The sequence below is a fragment of the Prunus avium genome, chromosome 5 (genome assembly GCF_965620075.1).
Source record: "Prunus avium chromosome 5, drPruAviu1.hap1.1, whole genome shotgun sequence".
Taxonomy (NCBI): Eukaryota; Viridiplantae; Streptophyta; class Magnoliopsida; order Rosales; family Rosaceae; genus Prunus; species Prunus avium.
In genome coordinates, this window is record NC_142288.1 from 9,931,188 (window position 1) to 9,947,899 (window position 16,712).

Sequence of the window (16,712 nt, forward strand, 5' to 3'; positions counted from 1 at the left end):
GAAAACTAAGAGAATTTGAGGGAGAGAAGGGAAGGGAGCTCTAGAGAAGTGTTTGAGAGCTCCCCCCCTTGGGGTGTGTTTACAAGCTTAGAGAACTTCCCTATTTATAGGCCTAGGGGAAGTGAAAATCTGAATTCAATATGGCTAATGCATACAACACTTGTTTTATAAAATCTGAAATGGTTGATGCACTTGTATTAGAAAATCTAAATTGGGTGATGCACTTGTATTAGAAAATCTTGAATTGGTTGATGCACTTCACCAATAGATCCCACCAGCAGCCCTAGCTCATCTTCATGTCACCATGACCAAGCTTCCAACCAGAAATGATAGCTCATACCTAGCTCACCATGACCAAGCATCCAACCAGCACATGCTGAGGTCAGCATGACCAGCAACTTCAAGGGCTTACAACTTGGGCTTCTCTTAATCAAATTTGGACTTTAAGCACTCGAAATTGAAGTTCAGAATGTCTTCTTTCTAGCCATATGTTATTTGGGCCAATCCAAGGTCGGAGGAAGAAGTTAAGGCCGAAACAAATTGCTAACTCATTTTCCGCGCTGATAAGATCCATCCTGAGCATGGTTCTGTGTTTGCTAGGTAACGGACTCCAGATTTATCCAATAGGGCTGAATTTTGGATATGTTATAGTACACACCAATTGGAACAACTTTCATGAAGAATGTGGCCTCATTCGAGCTATGTAGGTTGTTGAAACAAAGCTTGCAATATGACCTACGGAACTGGACTGGCAGGGGGCTGTAGCCAAAATGAGTTTGTCTTTAAGCTCTTCATCCATTCATCCAAATTAGGCCTTAACATGCTTGAATTGCATGAATTATGCTCTCTAAAGCCATCATTATTACCTAAAGCTCAATGAACTGAAAGATAAACACAAAAAGGATTAAAAGCACAAGTTTAACTCAAAAACATAACCAAATCATAAGCTAGAAGGGTACAAAATGATATACAATTATGAACCGATCAAATACCCCCAAACCTAGATTTTGCTAGTCCTCAAGCAAAACAAAAGGAAAACGAAGAAAAATAAAACAAAATAAGAAGTTAACTAGACCACTTTCGTAGGTAACTCGATTGCATTGAGCGTATGCAACAAGCCTTTAAACCTCTAGGCATCCCTAGTAGGAGGAGTTGTGTCTCCTGAGGGTTTAACAGATACGATACCCACAAACGTTTTACTGACTCTGTAAAACAAAGTAATTAGAAAACTTAAAAGATTTGTTAGTTCTTAAGAAAAACAAAAAAAAACAAAAAAAAACAAAAACGTTAACCTTCCAACCGGACAAAAATGTTAAACTTCATAGACATGGCTCAACAAGGAACAAAACAAGCACTAAGGAAGTTCTAAACATTATTCAAGTGCTACCACAATCTCACAAAAATCATGCTCAAGGTGTGTGTGTGAAGTAGCCATGAAGATACAACTCATGCTTCTCAAACAACAATATGAATTCCTGCAAGAATGAACACAAGTTTGCCAAGCTAAACCAAAATCAATAGGACTTTACTCATGGATGTAATGTAATGGTTAGAAAAGTAATGGATAATGAAGCACAAAGTCTAAGGAACAAAGTAGAGCATGTCATATAAACAAGATCATGGACATTTGAAATGTAAGGCACATAAATTGAAAAGCTCACAACACCAGATTTTGCAATTGAATCACTTCACAATTTGATTTTGACATTTACATACTTTGTATAATATTTGGCCCAATTTTGCGGCTCTTTACCCTAGATCACCTTGATTTCTCCTTATATCACCCTAGGGTCGTGACTACATTGGCCACACTTCTTTTCTCTTTTTCTTTGAATTTTTTTTTTAATAGCTCATTTATTGCCTTGAATACATTACAATCTGAAATACAATCATACTCTACATGTCCCCTAGATGGTAGGATGTTTAATGGATGATAAGGTGATAGAAAGAAATGGCTAAGTGTTTGGGCACAAAAGGGTTTACAATGGAATATGTATTGTATGGGTTGATGGAGGAAAAAGAAATAGGCTTAACAAAGATGGCCTAAATCATATCTTAGTTATAACTTAACATTCCAGTGAATCACACAAGCAAAAATGCATACAATTGGGTAAGACATGCAAGAGTTGTATAATCATGGCTAAAGTGCATAGAAAGCTCAAGCATAATTATGTGAGACTTAGCTAGCAAAAGAATAAGATTCAGACCTAACACAATGCTTATCAAATTCCTAAGAGCCATATTAGAAGTTAGACTCATGATTTATCATTGGTGTGGGAAGGAAAACTGAAAATGACTCAAAGAAAAGAAACAGAAAAGAAAAACGTGAGGTTTCAAATTGCTGTTTTGCTCAATTTCAACATATAATCTGTTTTGACATGTAACTTTCAAACCACTTGGTCAAATTTAACGTTCTTTATGTCGTTGGATTCAGCATGAAAAAATGAAGAACACAGCGCGGACCAAACTTTCAAACCAGTAGCAGAAAAAAATTTGTAGCAATGAAGAAGCCTACGTTTTCAAACACAAACACACAAACTAAAAAACTTTCCAGCACCCCCAAACTTAAATGAAGCATTGTCCTCAATGTTAAAGCAAAGTAAAGATGATTGAGAACATGTAAATGATAAGGGGAAAAGTTAAGAAGAAGGTTTAGAAAGAAAAAAAAAAAGAATATATAAGCAACTCACGGATGACCAGTTAAGGGCCTCAGAAAACACAGCCAGGGGATCCGGGAAGGTTGGAGGGGTCACAATGGTCCCGCTTAAAACCCAAACTTCTTAGACACCGAAGGTGTCGCCTAAAGAACTCCTAGACACTGTATTGACGGAAGTGCTCACTGGAGTTACCATAAGTCAGCTTATATGAAAAATCTTTTTAAATTTTTAAATTTTAAATTTTTTTAAATTTTTTTTTTTAAAAAGAAATAGAAATTTAAAATAATAACAAATAAAGAGAAAGGATTGAAATGCTCCCCCTTGAAGCAATTAGATCGAGCGTGATGCATTTGGAGGTCGCGACTTCTCCCACTACTCCACACTTCCTATCTTTGAAGTTGCCATCTCTCTCCATTTTTATTGAGCTATTTACATTGCTAAAACAAACACACACAAAAACTTGAAACGGAATTAAAGGATTACAAAATATTAAAAAAAAAAACTAAAAATGAAAAGGAAAAATCAACACAAGTCCAATTCCATGCTTCAAAGCAACAAGCACCAATGGGTTGTGTAAGCTGGGACTTAAACCCAGTTCTCTTGCTTGTTGGGCAATTGTCCTTTTCTGTTGGACTACAAACACAACATGTCCATTAACGTCATTAACTTTAAAACTTGAAATTGTCTAGTTAAGAAAAAAAAATAAAGTAGGAAAGCCAAATAGAATCAAACAATGTTACCGATCCCCGGCAACGGCGCCAAAAACTTGTTGTGTAGATACAGCTGCACCAAAATGGATTCAGTTGCATCCTCAACTTGTGATACTCGCAAGTGCACGAGCCGTTTGGTAGTATAGCATATGTAAGTGCGAGGTCGATCCCACGAGGATTGGTGATTGAATGATCCAATTCATTTTCCCTATACAAAACAGAAACAAAAACAAAGAACATGAAAGAAGGAAAAAAGAAAATAAGAAAGTAACTCAAGCAAATAAGTTCCCAAGTTCAATTAGATTAATGGATTGATTCTAGCTAAAGTATGGTTAAGCCATGGTGTGTGGTCATAACCTTGTGTTCCTAATTCCCTAATTTGATCATTTGTTGTCTAACCTAAAATTAAGCATTAGGAACCCATTAAGCATAGAAGAACAATTTAAACAACCAAGCATGTATCTAATCCCTGTTGTCGAATGTCCATACATACTCTTCCTATTCATAGTTCAATTCGAATTAAAGCATGGTGTCTACTCTTAATTCAAACCAAGATAGCTAACATGCAAGCCTAAATGGTGATCAATCATTCAAACTAGCATATTAACTTATAAGCATAATGAATAAGAACAAAAACCATAATTGAAACTTGGAAACTAATCAAACTTGAAACTAAAGAAAAGAATTTACATAATGAAAAGTAAAGTGGAACTAAGAAAAACTTAAGGAGAATTTCAGCACAAAGATCTCATTATAACAATTGAAAACTAGAAAGGAAAACTAAGAGAATTTGAGGGAGAGAAGGGAAGGGAGCTCTAGAGAAGTGTTTGAGAGCTCCCCCCCTTGGGGTGTGTTTACAAGCTTAGAGAACTTCCCTATTTATAGGCCTAGGGGAAGTGAAAATCTGAATTCAATATGGCTAATGCATACAACACTTGTTTTATAAAATCTGAAATGGTTGATGCACTTGTATTAGAAAATCTAAATTGGGTGATGCACTTGTATTAGAAAATCTTGAATTGGTTGATGCACTTCACCAATAGATCCCACCAGCAGCCCTAGCTCATCTTCATGTCACCATGACCAAGCTTCCAACCAGAAATGATAGCTCATACCTAGCTCACCATGACCAAGCATCCAACCAGCACATGCTGAGGTCAGCATGACCAGCAACTTCAAGGGCTTACAACTTGGGCTTCTCTTAATCAAATTTGGACTTTAAGCACTCGAAATTGAAGTTCAGAATGTCTTCTTTCTAGCCATATGTTATTTGGGCCAATCCAAGGTCGGAGGAAGAAGTTAAGGCCGAAACAAATTGCTAACTCATTTTCCGCGCTGATAAGATCCATCCTGAGCATGGTTCTGTGTTTGCTAGGTAACGGACTCCAGATTTATCCAATAGGGCTGAATTTTGGATATGTTATAGTACACACCAATTGGAACAACTTTCATGAAGAATGTGGCCTCATTCGAGCTATGTAGGTTGTTGAAACAAAGCTTGCAATATGACCTACGGAACTGGACTGGCAGGGGGCTGTAGCCAAAATGAGTTTGTCTTTAAGCTCTTCATCCATTCATCCAAATTAGGCCTTAACATGCTTGAATTGCATGAATTATGCTCTCTAAAGCCATCATTATTACCTAAAGCTCAATGAACTGAAAGATAAACACAAAAAGGATTAAAAGCACAAGTTTAACTCAAAAACATAACCAAATCATAAGCTAGAAGGGTACAAAATGATATACAATTATGAACCGATCATAAACCCAAGTATTATGTGCATCGGTAGGAACAAGGCCCCAATAGCCTTTCGTCCATAGAGATGCCGTGGGCAGGTCTAGGATACCGTATATTTTGTAGTCTATGCTTGATGAGAATACCGTAGGTAATTCCAGAGCGTGGTACTGCCGTTGGCTCGTACCCAATGCTTGTTGCCAAAAAATTGTAAAAAATGGCCAAGGCATCTCTTAATCGGTAGTTAAAGTAAAGAGTGTAGCTTTTGATTGCCGTAGGCAATGTTGCTGTGGCTCGTAACTAATGAGCCCTACCGAAACATTTTTTTTTGAAAAAGGTGCCTGTTTAGGCTATAATGTTTCAAGCATAACTGAATAATCTCATTTTATATATAAGTGCCGTAGGCAAAAATACAAATTCCTCCCTGCCGTTGGCTAGGGGGCTTTATTTAAAATAACTCTTGAGATGGTCCACATTCCATGGGTGACCGAGGGTCTTCCCATCTGTGCCTCTGAGTCTTTAGGTGCCGGACCGAAGGATGCCGACGATTTCATAGAGTCCTTCCCAGGAAGGTCCAAGGGTTCCTTCCGTTGGGTTTTTGGTTGCAAGCGAAACCTTGCGCATAACCCAGTCCCCGATTCTGAAAGAGCGCGGTTTGACCCTTGAGTCGTAGTACCGAGAGACGCGCTATTTGTACGCTTCATTCCGAAGGTTGGCTACCGTTCGGCGCTCCTCGATTAAATCCAGGCTCAGCGCGAGTGCCGCCTCATTTGCCTTCGGCTCGAAGCTTTCCGTCCGGTAAGAAGATTCGCCGATCTCAACTGGGACAACTGCCTCTGAGCCAAATGCAAGGCTGAAGGGAGTTTCCCCTGTGGAGGTTCGGTAGGACATTCGTATGGCCCACAGAGCTTCGGGAAGCTTCTCCCGCCAGGCGCCCTTGGCACTATTGAGTTGCCGTTTCAAGAGTTTCTTAATGATTTTGTTTACGGCTTCTACCTGGCCGTTCGATTGTGGGTGAGCTGGCGAGGCGAAGAACAGGTTGATTTTGAGGTGAGTGCAGAACTGCCTGAAGAGCTCCGAATCGAACTGTCTGCCGTTATCAGTGATGATGGCGTAGGGGATGCCGAAGCGGCAACAGATATTGGTCCAGACAAACTCTTCGACTCTTGCCTTGCGGCATTGGTCCGATCAGGTCAAGCCCCCATTGGGCAAACGACCATGGGCTCACGATTGGCGTGAGGTGTTCGGCAGGCAGGTGCGGGATACTGCCGAACCGTTGGCACTTGTCGCACTTTTTTACCATCGCAATTGCATCCCTGTGCATGGATGGCCAATAGTAGCCTTGTCGAAAGGCCTTGTGGGCCAGGGATTTAGAACCGGAGTGATCGCCGCATACACCACTGTGGATCTCCCGAAGGACATACTCGCCCTGCTCTTCGGTGATACATTTCATGTAGGGGGTCGAGTAGCCACGTTTGTACAGAATGCCGTTGATGACAATGTACCTTGTCGATCGGTAACGCAGCTGTCTGACCTTGGCCTTGTCTACAGGGAGGGTGCCGTTCGTTAGGTAAGCATGAATAGGCGACATCCATGTGTCGTTGTACTCCATAGCGCAGACCTCGACAACGGCGGTGCTTGGTAGCGTCAGTATCTCGACGGGGATCTTTCGACCCACCTTGTCGTTGATTGCCGAAGCCAGTCTAGCGAGGGCGTCAGCATGACTGTTCTCGTTTCTTGGTATCTGCCGAATTTCGTACGCCTGGAACTTGTTTAGCAGTTGGTGTGCTGCCGTGAGGTACGCCATCATGGACGCGTCCTTTGCTGCGAAGTCGGCAGTTACCTGGTTCACTATTAGCTGCGAGTCGCTGTAGATGCTGATCTGAATTGCCCCCATGCCTCTGGCGAGCCGTAGGCCAGCCAAAATTGCCTCATATTCGGCTTCGTTGTTGGACGTTCGGAAGCCAAACCTGATGGCATATTCAATTTTAGCTCCATCGGGAGCGGTGAGCACCAGACCAGCTCCGCATCCCTGTTGGTTTGCCGAGCCGTCAACGTGTAGGATCCAGAAAGGAGTTGACTGGTCGAGACGACTGCCGTTCGGTAGGCCTTCCTGTGGAGGGGTTTTCTCAGTTTCTGAAGCCTCCGAAGGTGTCAGTTCAGCGATGAAGTCCGCTACGGCTTGTCCTTTTTTGGCAGGCCTAGGTTTGAACTGTACGTCGAATTCTCCCAATTCGATCGCCCATTTCACCAGCCTACCGGATGTTTCTGGTTTTTGAAAAACCTGCCGAAGGGGTTGGTTGGTTAGAACGATGATGGTGTGGGCCTGAAAGTAAGGCCGCAACCGTCGGGCGGAAACGACCAGGGCCACAGCCAGCTATTCGAGTGGGGGGTACCGAGACTCTGCCCCCTGTAGGGCCCTACTCACGTAGAAGATCGGTAGCTCCGCCTTCTCGGGTATTCGTACCAGTACCGAACTGACGGCAGTGTTGGATACCGATAGATATAGGGAGAGTATTTCCCCAGGGAGGGGTTTGGAAAGTAGCGGTGCTCTGCCCATGTAGTCCTTCAAGTCTTGAAATGCCTTATTGCATTCGGCAGTCCACTCTATATGATGTTTGCCCCCTTTCAAGGCTTTGAAGAACGGTGCACACTTGTCTGTGGCTTTGGAGATGAAGCGTGTGAGGGCTACCACTCGTCCGGTAAGGCTCTGGATGTCCTTCTGTGTCTTCGGCACCTCCATATCAATTATGGCCTTGATTTTGTCGGGGTTAGCCTCGATGCCCCTCTGGCTGATCATGAAACCGAGGAATCTCCCAGAAGATACGCCGAAGGGGCACTTCGTTGGGTTGAGTCTCATTTGGTAATCCTTCAAGATGCCGAACATGAGCGATAGGTTTTTCAGATGCTTTCCTGCCGTTCGGCTCTTTACTAGCATGTCATCCACGTAGACCTCCATGTTGCTTCCGATCTGCTTGGCGAAGATTCGGTTGACCAGTCTCTGATAGGTTGCCTCCGCATTTTTCAAGCCGAACGGCATGACGTTATAGCAATACAGACCTTTGTCTGTTATGAACGCCGTGTGTTCGCTGTCGGCAAGGTGCATGAAGATCTGGTTATATCCAGAGTATGCGTCCATGAAGCTGAGCAGCTCATGACCGGCAGTGGCGTTAACCAGCTGATCGATGCGTGGCAACGGGAAGCTAACCTTCGGGCAGGCCTTATTGAGGTCGGTGTAGTCCTGGCACATTCGCCATCCACCCTTTTCCTTCCGAACCATGACTGAGTTGGCCAACCATTCCGGGTATATGGCTTCCCGTATGAAGCCGATGGTCATGAGTTTGTCCACTTCGCTTTTCATGGCTTCGTACCGTTCGGCATCATAGGATCGGCGCTTTTACCTAACAGGTTTGAATGTCGGCGAGATGCTCAGCTTGTGGCTGATGATATCAGGGGATATTCCCGGCATGTCGTTGTAGGACCAGGCAAAGACCTCCGAATTCTGCCGAAGGAACTGGATGAATTCGGCACGGAGGGTGGCGTTCAGCATGGTACCGATCCTTACACACTGTTCCGGCTGGCGCTCGTCCAGCGCCACCGTTTCGAGATCTTCGGCAGGTTGTGCCACTGGAGTGGGCATTTCCTCCCTTGGATCGTCCACTGGTTCATTGCCGTTCGGCAAATCTGCGACCGTGAAGGTTTCCTTTTGCTTGTGGGGAGCTGCCGATTTCAATGTTGTGGCGTAGTAGTTCCGAGCGCTCAACTGATCGCCCCTGATTGCCCCCGTGCCGTAGCAGGTTGGGAACTTCATGAGTAGCATGTGGGGGGACAAGTGGGCTTTTATTGCCGTGAGCGCTGTTCGGCCGACAATAACGTTGTATGCCGTAGGACAGTCCACCACAAGGAACTGGTCGTAGACCATGGTCCTTCGTGGGGCTGTGCCGAAAGAAATTGGCAGACTGACACTGCCGATGGGCTGGACCAAGTCTCCTGAAAAGCTTAGGAGAGGCGAAAGTTGCCGATTGACCTGGCTGTCATCTATCCCAAGTTCTTTGAATGCATCGGCGAAGATGACGTTTACCGAACTTCCATTGTCGATCAGGATTCGTCCAACATCGAATTCGGCAATCTCGGCTCGAATGATCATAGGGTCGTTATGTGGGTAGATGATCCCTTCTTCTTCTTCCTCGGAGAAGGTGATGGGTTCCCACCTGACTTTCGGCATCTTTGTGTGGCGGCTACTTTCAATGCCGAGGACTTGGGGGTACTGTGCCGCCCTGACATACTGCTTTATCGATCGGTTGGATGCCCGGCCAGGGTCAGGCCTCCGCTGATCGTGCTGATCATGTTGATCTGCCGGTTGGTGTTCGGTACTGGCGCCTGCTGGGGCCTGGCTACGTATTGATCCAGTTTGCCTTCCCGAATTAACCGCTGGACGATCTTTCGCAGGCTTATGCAGTCCTCGGTATTGTGGCTGTTCTGCTGGTGGTATCGGCAGAATTTCCCTGTATCCCTGCCGTCTTGCCGACTGGGCTTTCGGAATGCTGGCTTCGGGATTATCTCATTTTCGTTCATCAGCACTGCTTCGTAGGAGGTATTGAGCAGGGTAAACACCTCCGTCCCCTGGTTATGTGCCGGTAGTGGAGCTCGGTAGTTGTCCCTGCCGTACCTGCTCTTGTTTTTCTTGGAATGCCCCTTTTGGGAGCTTCCGGCATCTTTGTGTTTGTGGCTTTCGAGGTACCCAGCAGTTTGCGCTGCTGGCGCAAACGGCGATGCCTGTACCGTGGAGGAATGCTGTATGGGTTCGCCCTGCCGAGCCGTGGGCTCGGCCCTCGAGTTGAAGTATTCAGCTTTGGCGTGGATTGCCGCTTGTTTCATGAGTTTATCGTACGTACGCCAATTGCTGCTGTGTACCAGATACCGAAAGTGTGAGGACCGTAGGCCACTCTTGAAGGTGCCGTAGGCTGCCCTGTCATCGGTATCCGGACATCTCGAGTATTCATGGCTGAATCGTGCGGCATACTATTGCGTAGATTTAGCTCCACCAAAATGGATTAAGCTGCATCCTCAACTTGTGATACTCGCAAGTGCACGAACCGTTGGTAGTATAGCATATGTAAGTGCGAGGTCGATTCCACAGGGATTGGTGATTGAATGATCCAATTTAGTTTCCCTACACAAAATAGAAACAAAAACAAAGAACATAAAACAAAGAAGAAAGAAATAAGTAACTCAAGCAAATAAGTTCCCAAGTTCAATTAGATTAACGGATTGATTCTAGCTAAAGTATGATTAAGCCATGGTGTGTGGTCATAACCTTGTGTTCCTAATTCCCTAATTTGATCATTTGTTGTCTAACCTAAAATTAAGCATTAGGAACCCATTAAGCATAGAAGAACATTTTAAACAACCAAGCATGTATCTAATCCCTGTTGTCGAATGTCCATACATACTCTTCCTATTCATAGTTCAATTCGAATTAAAGCATGGTGTATACTCTTAATTCAAACCAAGATAGCTAACATGCAAGCTTAAATGGTGATCAATCATTCAAACTAGCATATTAACTTATAAGCATAATGAATAAGAACAAAAACCATAATTGAAACTTGGAAACTAATTAAACTTGAATACTTAAGAAAGAATGTACATTACAAGAAAAATAAATTACAACTAAGAAAACATTAAAGAAAGCTAGAATTGAGAACTAGAAAGGAAAACTAAGAGAATTTGAGGGAGAGAAGGGAAGGGAGCTCTAGAAAAGTGTTTGAGAGCTCCCCCCCTTGGGGTGTGTTTACAAGCTTAGAGAACTTCCCTATTTATAGGCCTAGGGGAAGTGAAAATCTGAATTCAATATGGCTAATGCATACAACACTTGTTTTATAAAATCTGAAATGGTTGATGCACTTGTATTAGAAAATCTAAATTGGGTGATGCACTTGTATTAGAAAATCTTGAATTGGTTGATGCACTTCACCAATAGATCCCACCAGCAGCCCTAGCTCATCTTCATGTCACCATGACCAAGCTTCCAACCAGAAATGATAGCTCATACCTAGCTTACCATGACCAAGCATCCAACCAGCACATGCTGAGGTCAGCATGACCAGCAACTTCAAGGCCTTACAACTTGGGCTTCTCTTCATCAAATTAAGACTTTAAGCACTCTAAATTGAAGTTCCGAATGTCTTCTTTCCAGCCATATGTTATTTGGGCCAATCCAAGGTCGGAGGAAGAAGTTAAGGCCGAAACAAATTGCTAACTCATTTTCCACGCTGATAAGATCCATCCTGAGCATGGTTCTGTGTTTGCTAGGTAACGGACTCCAGATTTATCCAATGGGGCTGAATTTTGGATATGTTATAGTACACACCAATTGGAACAACTTTCATGAAGAATGTGGCCTCATTCGAGCTATGTAGGGTGTTGAAACAAAGCTTGCAATATGACCTACGGAACTGGACTGGCAGGGGGCTGTAGCCAAAATGAGTTTGTCTTTAAGCTCTTCATCCATTCATCCAAATTAGGCCTTAACATGCTTGAATTGCATGAATTATGCTCTCTAAAGCCATCATTATTACCTAAAGCTCAATGAACTGAAAGATAAACACAAAAAGGATTAAAAGCACAAGTTTAACTCAAAAACATAACCAAATCATAAGCTAGAAGGGTACAAAATGATATACAATTATGAACCGATCACATACTCACGCAACGGTTCGTCATCTCTCTGTCGGATGGTATACAGGTCATCGGCAGAGTACAGTCTGTCTGTCTGAATCATGAAGTGGTTCAGGAAGGTTTGCTTCAGCTCGTCGAAGGAATCGACCGTCCCTGGCTCCAACTGGTAGAACCAATTTAGAGCTGCTTCTGTGAGTGAGGAAGGGAACAGAAGGCACATGCCTTCGTCACTTAGCCCTCGGCACCCCACTGCCGATTGGAAAGAATGGAGGTGCGTCAGTGGGTCCTCCACCCCTGTGTAAGGGGTTATGCGTAGGGGCTGCACGTCCCTATCCTGCCGTGAGTGCCGTATGCTCTCGGTGAAGGGTCCTGGCCGGAGCCTTCCCCAGTCCGGCTCCTGAGAGTGAGTTCGATCGTCCTCCATCTTCTGTGCCCTTTGAAGGAGGAGGTGGATGACTGGGTCCCCGTCCGGTATCTCCTCCGCCGTTTGATGCACCGATCGCTGCTGGGACCTGGCAGGGTTAACTTCAGAGAATTTCGTCGGCGTTGCCGAACGGTAGGACGATGAGCGATTGGTGGAAGGAGCATATTCTCGGTCAGACTCTGCCGTTGATTCCAGGACCGGTATCCTCCGTATCGGAGACTTCCTCCCCATGCTTCTCAGTTGGGGATCGTCTAGGCGTGCATTGATCCTGACCGGCGATTCCTGCCGTTCGGACTGCCGTTCGACTTCCCGCTCCAGCAGCCTGTGTCGGCAATCGGTATAGACCTTCTTCGGCATGTGGGGCTTATTCTTTGGTGCCGGGACCACCAATTGTTTAGACGGCGCAGGCGTTGCCTTTGCCACCTTCTTGCCCTTCTTCTGCCGACGGGGAGTTTGCAGGCTCTCGGAAGATCGATTGGTCTGAAGATTTTGCGTTTGCTGCTGGTTCAGCAGCTGTTGTGTTTCTTCCACTCTGGTCAAGAGGAGAGTATTGTGTTCTTGCATCCTAGCCATGTCCTGCCGAAGGGACACGACTTGGGCTAAAAGCTCCGCGTTTTCAGCGGCTTGGGTCGCAGGGGTATTAGTTGCCGGTGTGTATGGGGCTGGCGCGGGGCTAACCCCGCTTGGCATGCCGAACGGCATCCCCACCCGCGGTACGAACGTAGTTTTTTCAGTGGTCCCCATGTGTTCGGGATAAAGGGTCGATTTGTTTAATCGTTTCCCACAGACGGCGCCAAACTGTTGACGCCAAAAAGTGGTTTCCTAGCTTTGAGGGTCAACTTAGTAAATTTATGTCTTCGGTATCCTTGATGCTTCGGTAGACTGTGCGATATGCAATATGAGCAAACGCACAGTAAGACCTAGGGCACCGGTGTGGTACCGGCCGAAGGCTCTCCGATGCTTAAGTAAGTTCGGGAATAGAAAGTTCAACTGACAGATCAAATAGGCTTGTATGCCGTTAGTTCTGATTACCTCTATTTTGGGATAGTTGGTCTCCTTTTATAGGCCTTGGGAGGTGTGCATTTTGTTGATAATTTTGATGTGGGACTGTGGACGTCGCTTGGGAGCGTGCCACGTGTCCTAGGTGAGGGCGTTGCCCTAATGGAGAGATCGGTAAGTAGAGTGCCGAGGGCGCCTCTGACCAAGCCCAATTTCCTCCACGTGTCTTGCTCTCATTGGCAGTTTATTTTTGGTGTAAACAGCAGGTACGACAACTTTGTTTCTGAGCATATAGTGAATGACTGGTACCCGTTCTTCAACTAGCCAACTAGTTGAATTGGAACCTGAGATTGAACAAAACTTCGAGCAATTCTTAGGAAACAAAAAAAAGACAAAGAAAAGAAGAATCAACAAGAAGAAGAAGAGATGGCCCTTGTACTGAATGAAACAATGGGAGACCTTGATATCCCAACAATTCCGACATCACCTTCAAGCATCGTTCTCCCTGTAGCTGCCAGGAATTATTAATTGAAAAATATTCACTTTAATATGATGCCTTCTTTTCATGGATTAAGTTCTGAAGATCCTTTAGCTCATATTAGAGATATTTTTAACATGGTTTCTAACATGGCTTTGACAGAGGGAGTCACCGAAGAACGTCTCAGGATGAAAATCTTTCCCTACACATTGAAAGATAAAGCAAAGATGTGGCTAAACTCCTTAAGGCCTGGATTACTGACTAGCTGGACAGAGGTTCAAAAAAAGTTATTGGAGAAGTTCTTTTCGACCCAGAAAACTGACGCACTAAGGGATAAAATCATGCAATTCAGTCAACAGGCTGATGAGTCATTTTCAGAAGCGTGGGAACATTTCAATAATTTTTTTAATACAGTGTCCTCACCATGGTTTGCCTACTCTAGTTCTCATGCGTATTTTTTACAAGGCACTAACCGTTTCGAGTAAGGCTGCAGTGAATAACTATGCAGGTGGATCTATTAAAAACAAGACGCCAACTGAATGTCAAACCTTGTTTGATACGCTAGCAATCGAAACACAGCATTCTGATACAAGAGGTAAGCGTGCCGGAATTTATGAAATTGGTAGTTCTAATGCTTTTGCTTCTAAAGAGCAAGTTGACGCTATAACCAGCAAATTGGATGCCTTGCTTGCTATGAATGGTAGAGTACCCACACAAGAGATTTGCTCCATTTGTGCTGTTCCCGGTCATGCCACCATATCGTGTCCTTATGGAGTTGATTTTCCAGAATGTTTGCAAGAACAAGCCAACATGGTGAATACCTATAGACGTCCCGGCAATGATCCATTCTCCAACACATATAATCCGGGATGGCAAAGGCACCCCAATTTTTCATGGAGCACCACTCAAAACGTACAAAAACCACCACCTGGTTTTCCACCTCAAGAGAAGAAAATAAATTTGGAAGATGCTCTTACTCAGTTAACTATGTCTACCACCCAATTCATGACTGAAACCAAAACCCAACTTCAGAATCAGAGCGCTTCTATTCGGAACTTGGAGGTGCAAGTAGGCCAACTAGCTACGATATTGAGTGGAAGAAACTAAGGAGTATGGCCAAGCCAACCCGAGATTAATCCAAAAATTCAAGAACATGTGAAGGCAATCACACTTCGAAATGGGAGACTCATCAAAACTGCTGTAGATTTGGACGTAGAAAAGCACCACCAGCAGTTGAGAGATACGGAAAAAGCTGAAGAAAATGGTCGACCTGCCGCCGTAAGCTCCACCGAAAATTCAGCAACAACGGCAATAAATTTGGAAGAGAAGACCAATGAGCAAGCATCCACAAATCTCACCCCAAAATCCTATGTTCCACCGATTCCTTTCCCACAACGCCTGAAGAAAAATAAGAAGGATGCACAATTCTCCAAATTTCTTGAAATTTTTAAGAAATTGCAAATTACCATTCCATTTGGTGAGGCACTAGACCAAATGCCAAACTATGGAAAGTTCATCAAGGACATCTTAAGCAAAAAGAGACGTTTGGAAGATACAGAGATGATGGAATTGACAGAGGAGTGTAGCATAGTAATACAAAGTCAACTACCACCTAAGCGAACTAATATTTCTATTCCTTGCACCATTGGCACTATTTCTTTTCAAAGAGCATTGTGTGATCTAGGTTCTAGTATTAATTTAATGCCTTTGTCTGTAGCTAAAAGAATTGGTTTGGGGGAAATTAAGAAAACTAATATTTCTTTGCAGATGGCGGATAGATCACTTACATATTCTCACGGCATTCTTGAAGATGTACTAGTGAAGGGGGATAAATTCATATTCCTAGCTGATTTCATAGTTTTGGATATGGAAGAAGATGTCGACACTCCAATTATTTTAGGCCGCCCATTTCTCATTACGGGAAAAATGATAATTGACATAGAAAAAGGTTCTTTGATCCTACGAGATGTTGATCAAGAGGTGGAATTCAAAGTTTTTGATGCAACCAAGTATCCCATTGATTCGGAGTATTGTTTTCGTTTAGAAGCAGTAGATCATGTTGTTCGACCACAATTCATAGCGGACAACCCAAAAGATCCACTCAAAGCAAGTTTGGTTCATGAGATAGAGGTAGGAGAAGAGCCACACGTGCTCGAAATGATGAACTCATTGGAAACAAAGGCCGTCCCAATCACCATTGCCGTACGAACCGGCACTTTGCAAAGATACTTGGAAGAAAATTGCAATCAACCAAAGGAGACCTTCACTCTTCCTGATCCCGGGTGATAATCATTCCAAAAGTCGGGCTGGGGACTATAAACCAAGCGCTTATTGGGAGGCAACCCAACTAGGTACCTTCGTTCCTTGCTTTTCAATTAAAATTTTTTTTTTTAAAATTCTTTATTTTCCATCCCTCTATGCCTTTACTAATCGTTACATGCATATACTTTAAACATTGAGGACAATGCTTAGTTTAGGTTTGGGGGTGTGGAATTTTGCTGTTTATGTTGGTATTTGAGTTTTAAGTCATAAAGAAAAAGAAAAAGAAAAAAACAGATTTTATGTTCCAAAGAAAGGATTTTGTGTTTCAAAGAACATTTCTTGAATTTTTGTAGCCCCAAGATGATTGCAACATGTTGCAAATGTGTTACATAAGTTGTTTTGGTCATTAGATGACCATAAAACCCAGAAAATAGCAAAAGAGGTTATTTTGTTCTTATTTTGGTCAAAATCAAAATTTTTGCCTCTTTTCCTTTTTGATGTTTTTCAGGTAAATTTGAAGCCACTAACATGTTTAGAATGATTATTATGATTATTTGAAACAGGTTTGGGGGTCTCAAGTTGTTTACATGATGTTTTAGGAAGATTTGAAGCTAAAAAAGTGGCCTAAAACCCAAAAAGGCTAGCTGCTAATTGCCCAGAAATATGAAGATTTTTCGTCACAAAAGGGTTTTAGCGACGACTGTTCATCAGATTTTTCGTTGCTAAAGGTTTTCACTGACGGTGTTCATCAGATTTTTCATCACTA

The 16,712-nt window shown here is 43.5% G+C and overlaps 2 protein-coding genes and 1 non-coding gene across 3 annotated transcripts; 1 reads left to right on the plus strand and 2 right to left on the minus strand.

Moving 5' to 3' along the window:
- Nucleotides 1-8,499: 8,499 nt before the first annotated feature.
- Nucleotides 8,500-9,327, minus strand: LOC148294254 (uncharacterized). Its single transcript, XM_088253336.1, has one exon. The coding sequence runs from the start codon at nucleotides 9,325-9,327 to the stop codon at nucleotides 8,500-8,502; it is 828 nt and encodes a 275-aa protein (XP_088109462.1).
- A 4,506-nt stretch (nucleotides 9,328-13,833) lies between these two features.
- Nucleotides 13,834-15,970, plus strand: LOC110752280 (uncharacterized). The gene is made up of 3 exons (XM_021952897.1): nucleotides 13,834-13,959; nucleotides 14,099-14,752; nucleotides 14,846-15,970. The coding sequence occupies exons 1-3, from the start codon at nucleotides 13,834-13,836 to the stop codon at nucleotides 15,968-15,970; spliced, it is 1,905 nt and encodes a 634-aa protein (XP_021808589.1).
- On the minus strand, nucleotides 14,008-14,115 carry LOC148294255 (small nucleolar RNA R71). The gene has a single exon (XR_015836142.1). It is a non-coding gene; the product is annotated as a small nucleolar RNA R71 (small nucleolar RNA).
- Nucleotides 15,971-16,712: the final 742 nt, after the last annotated feature.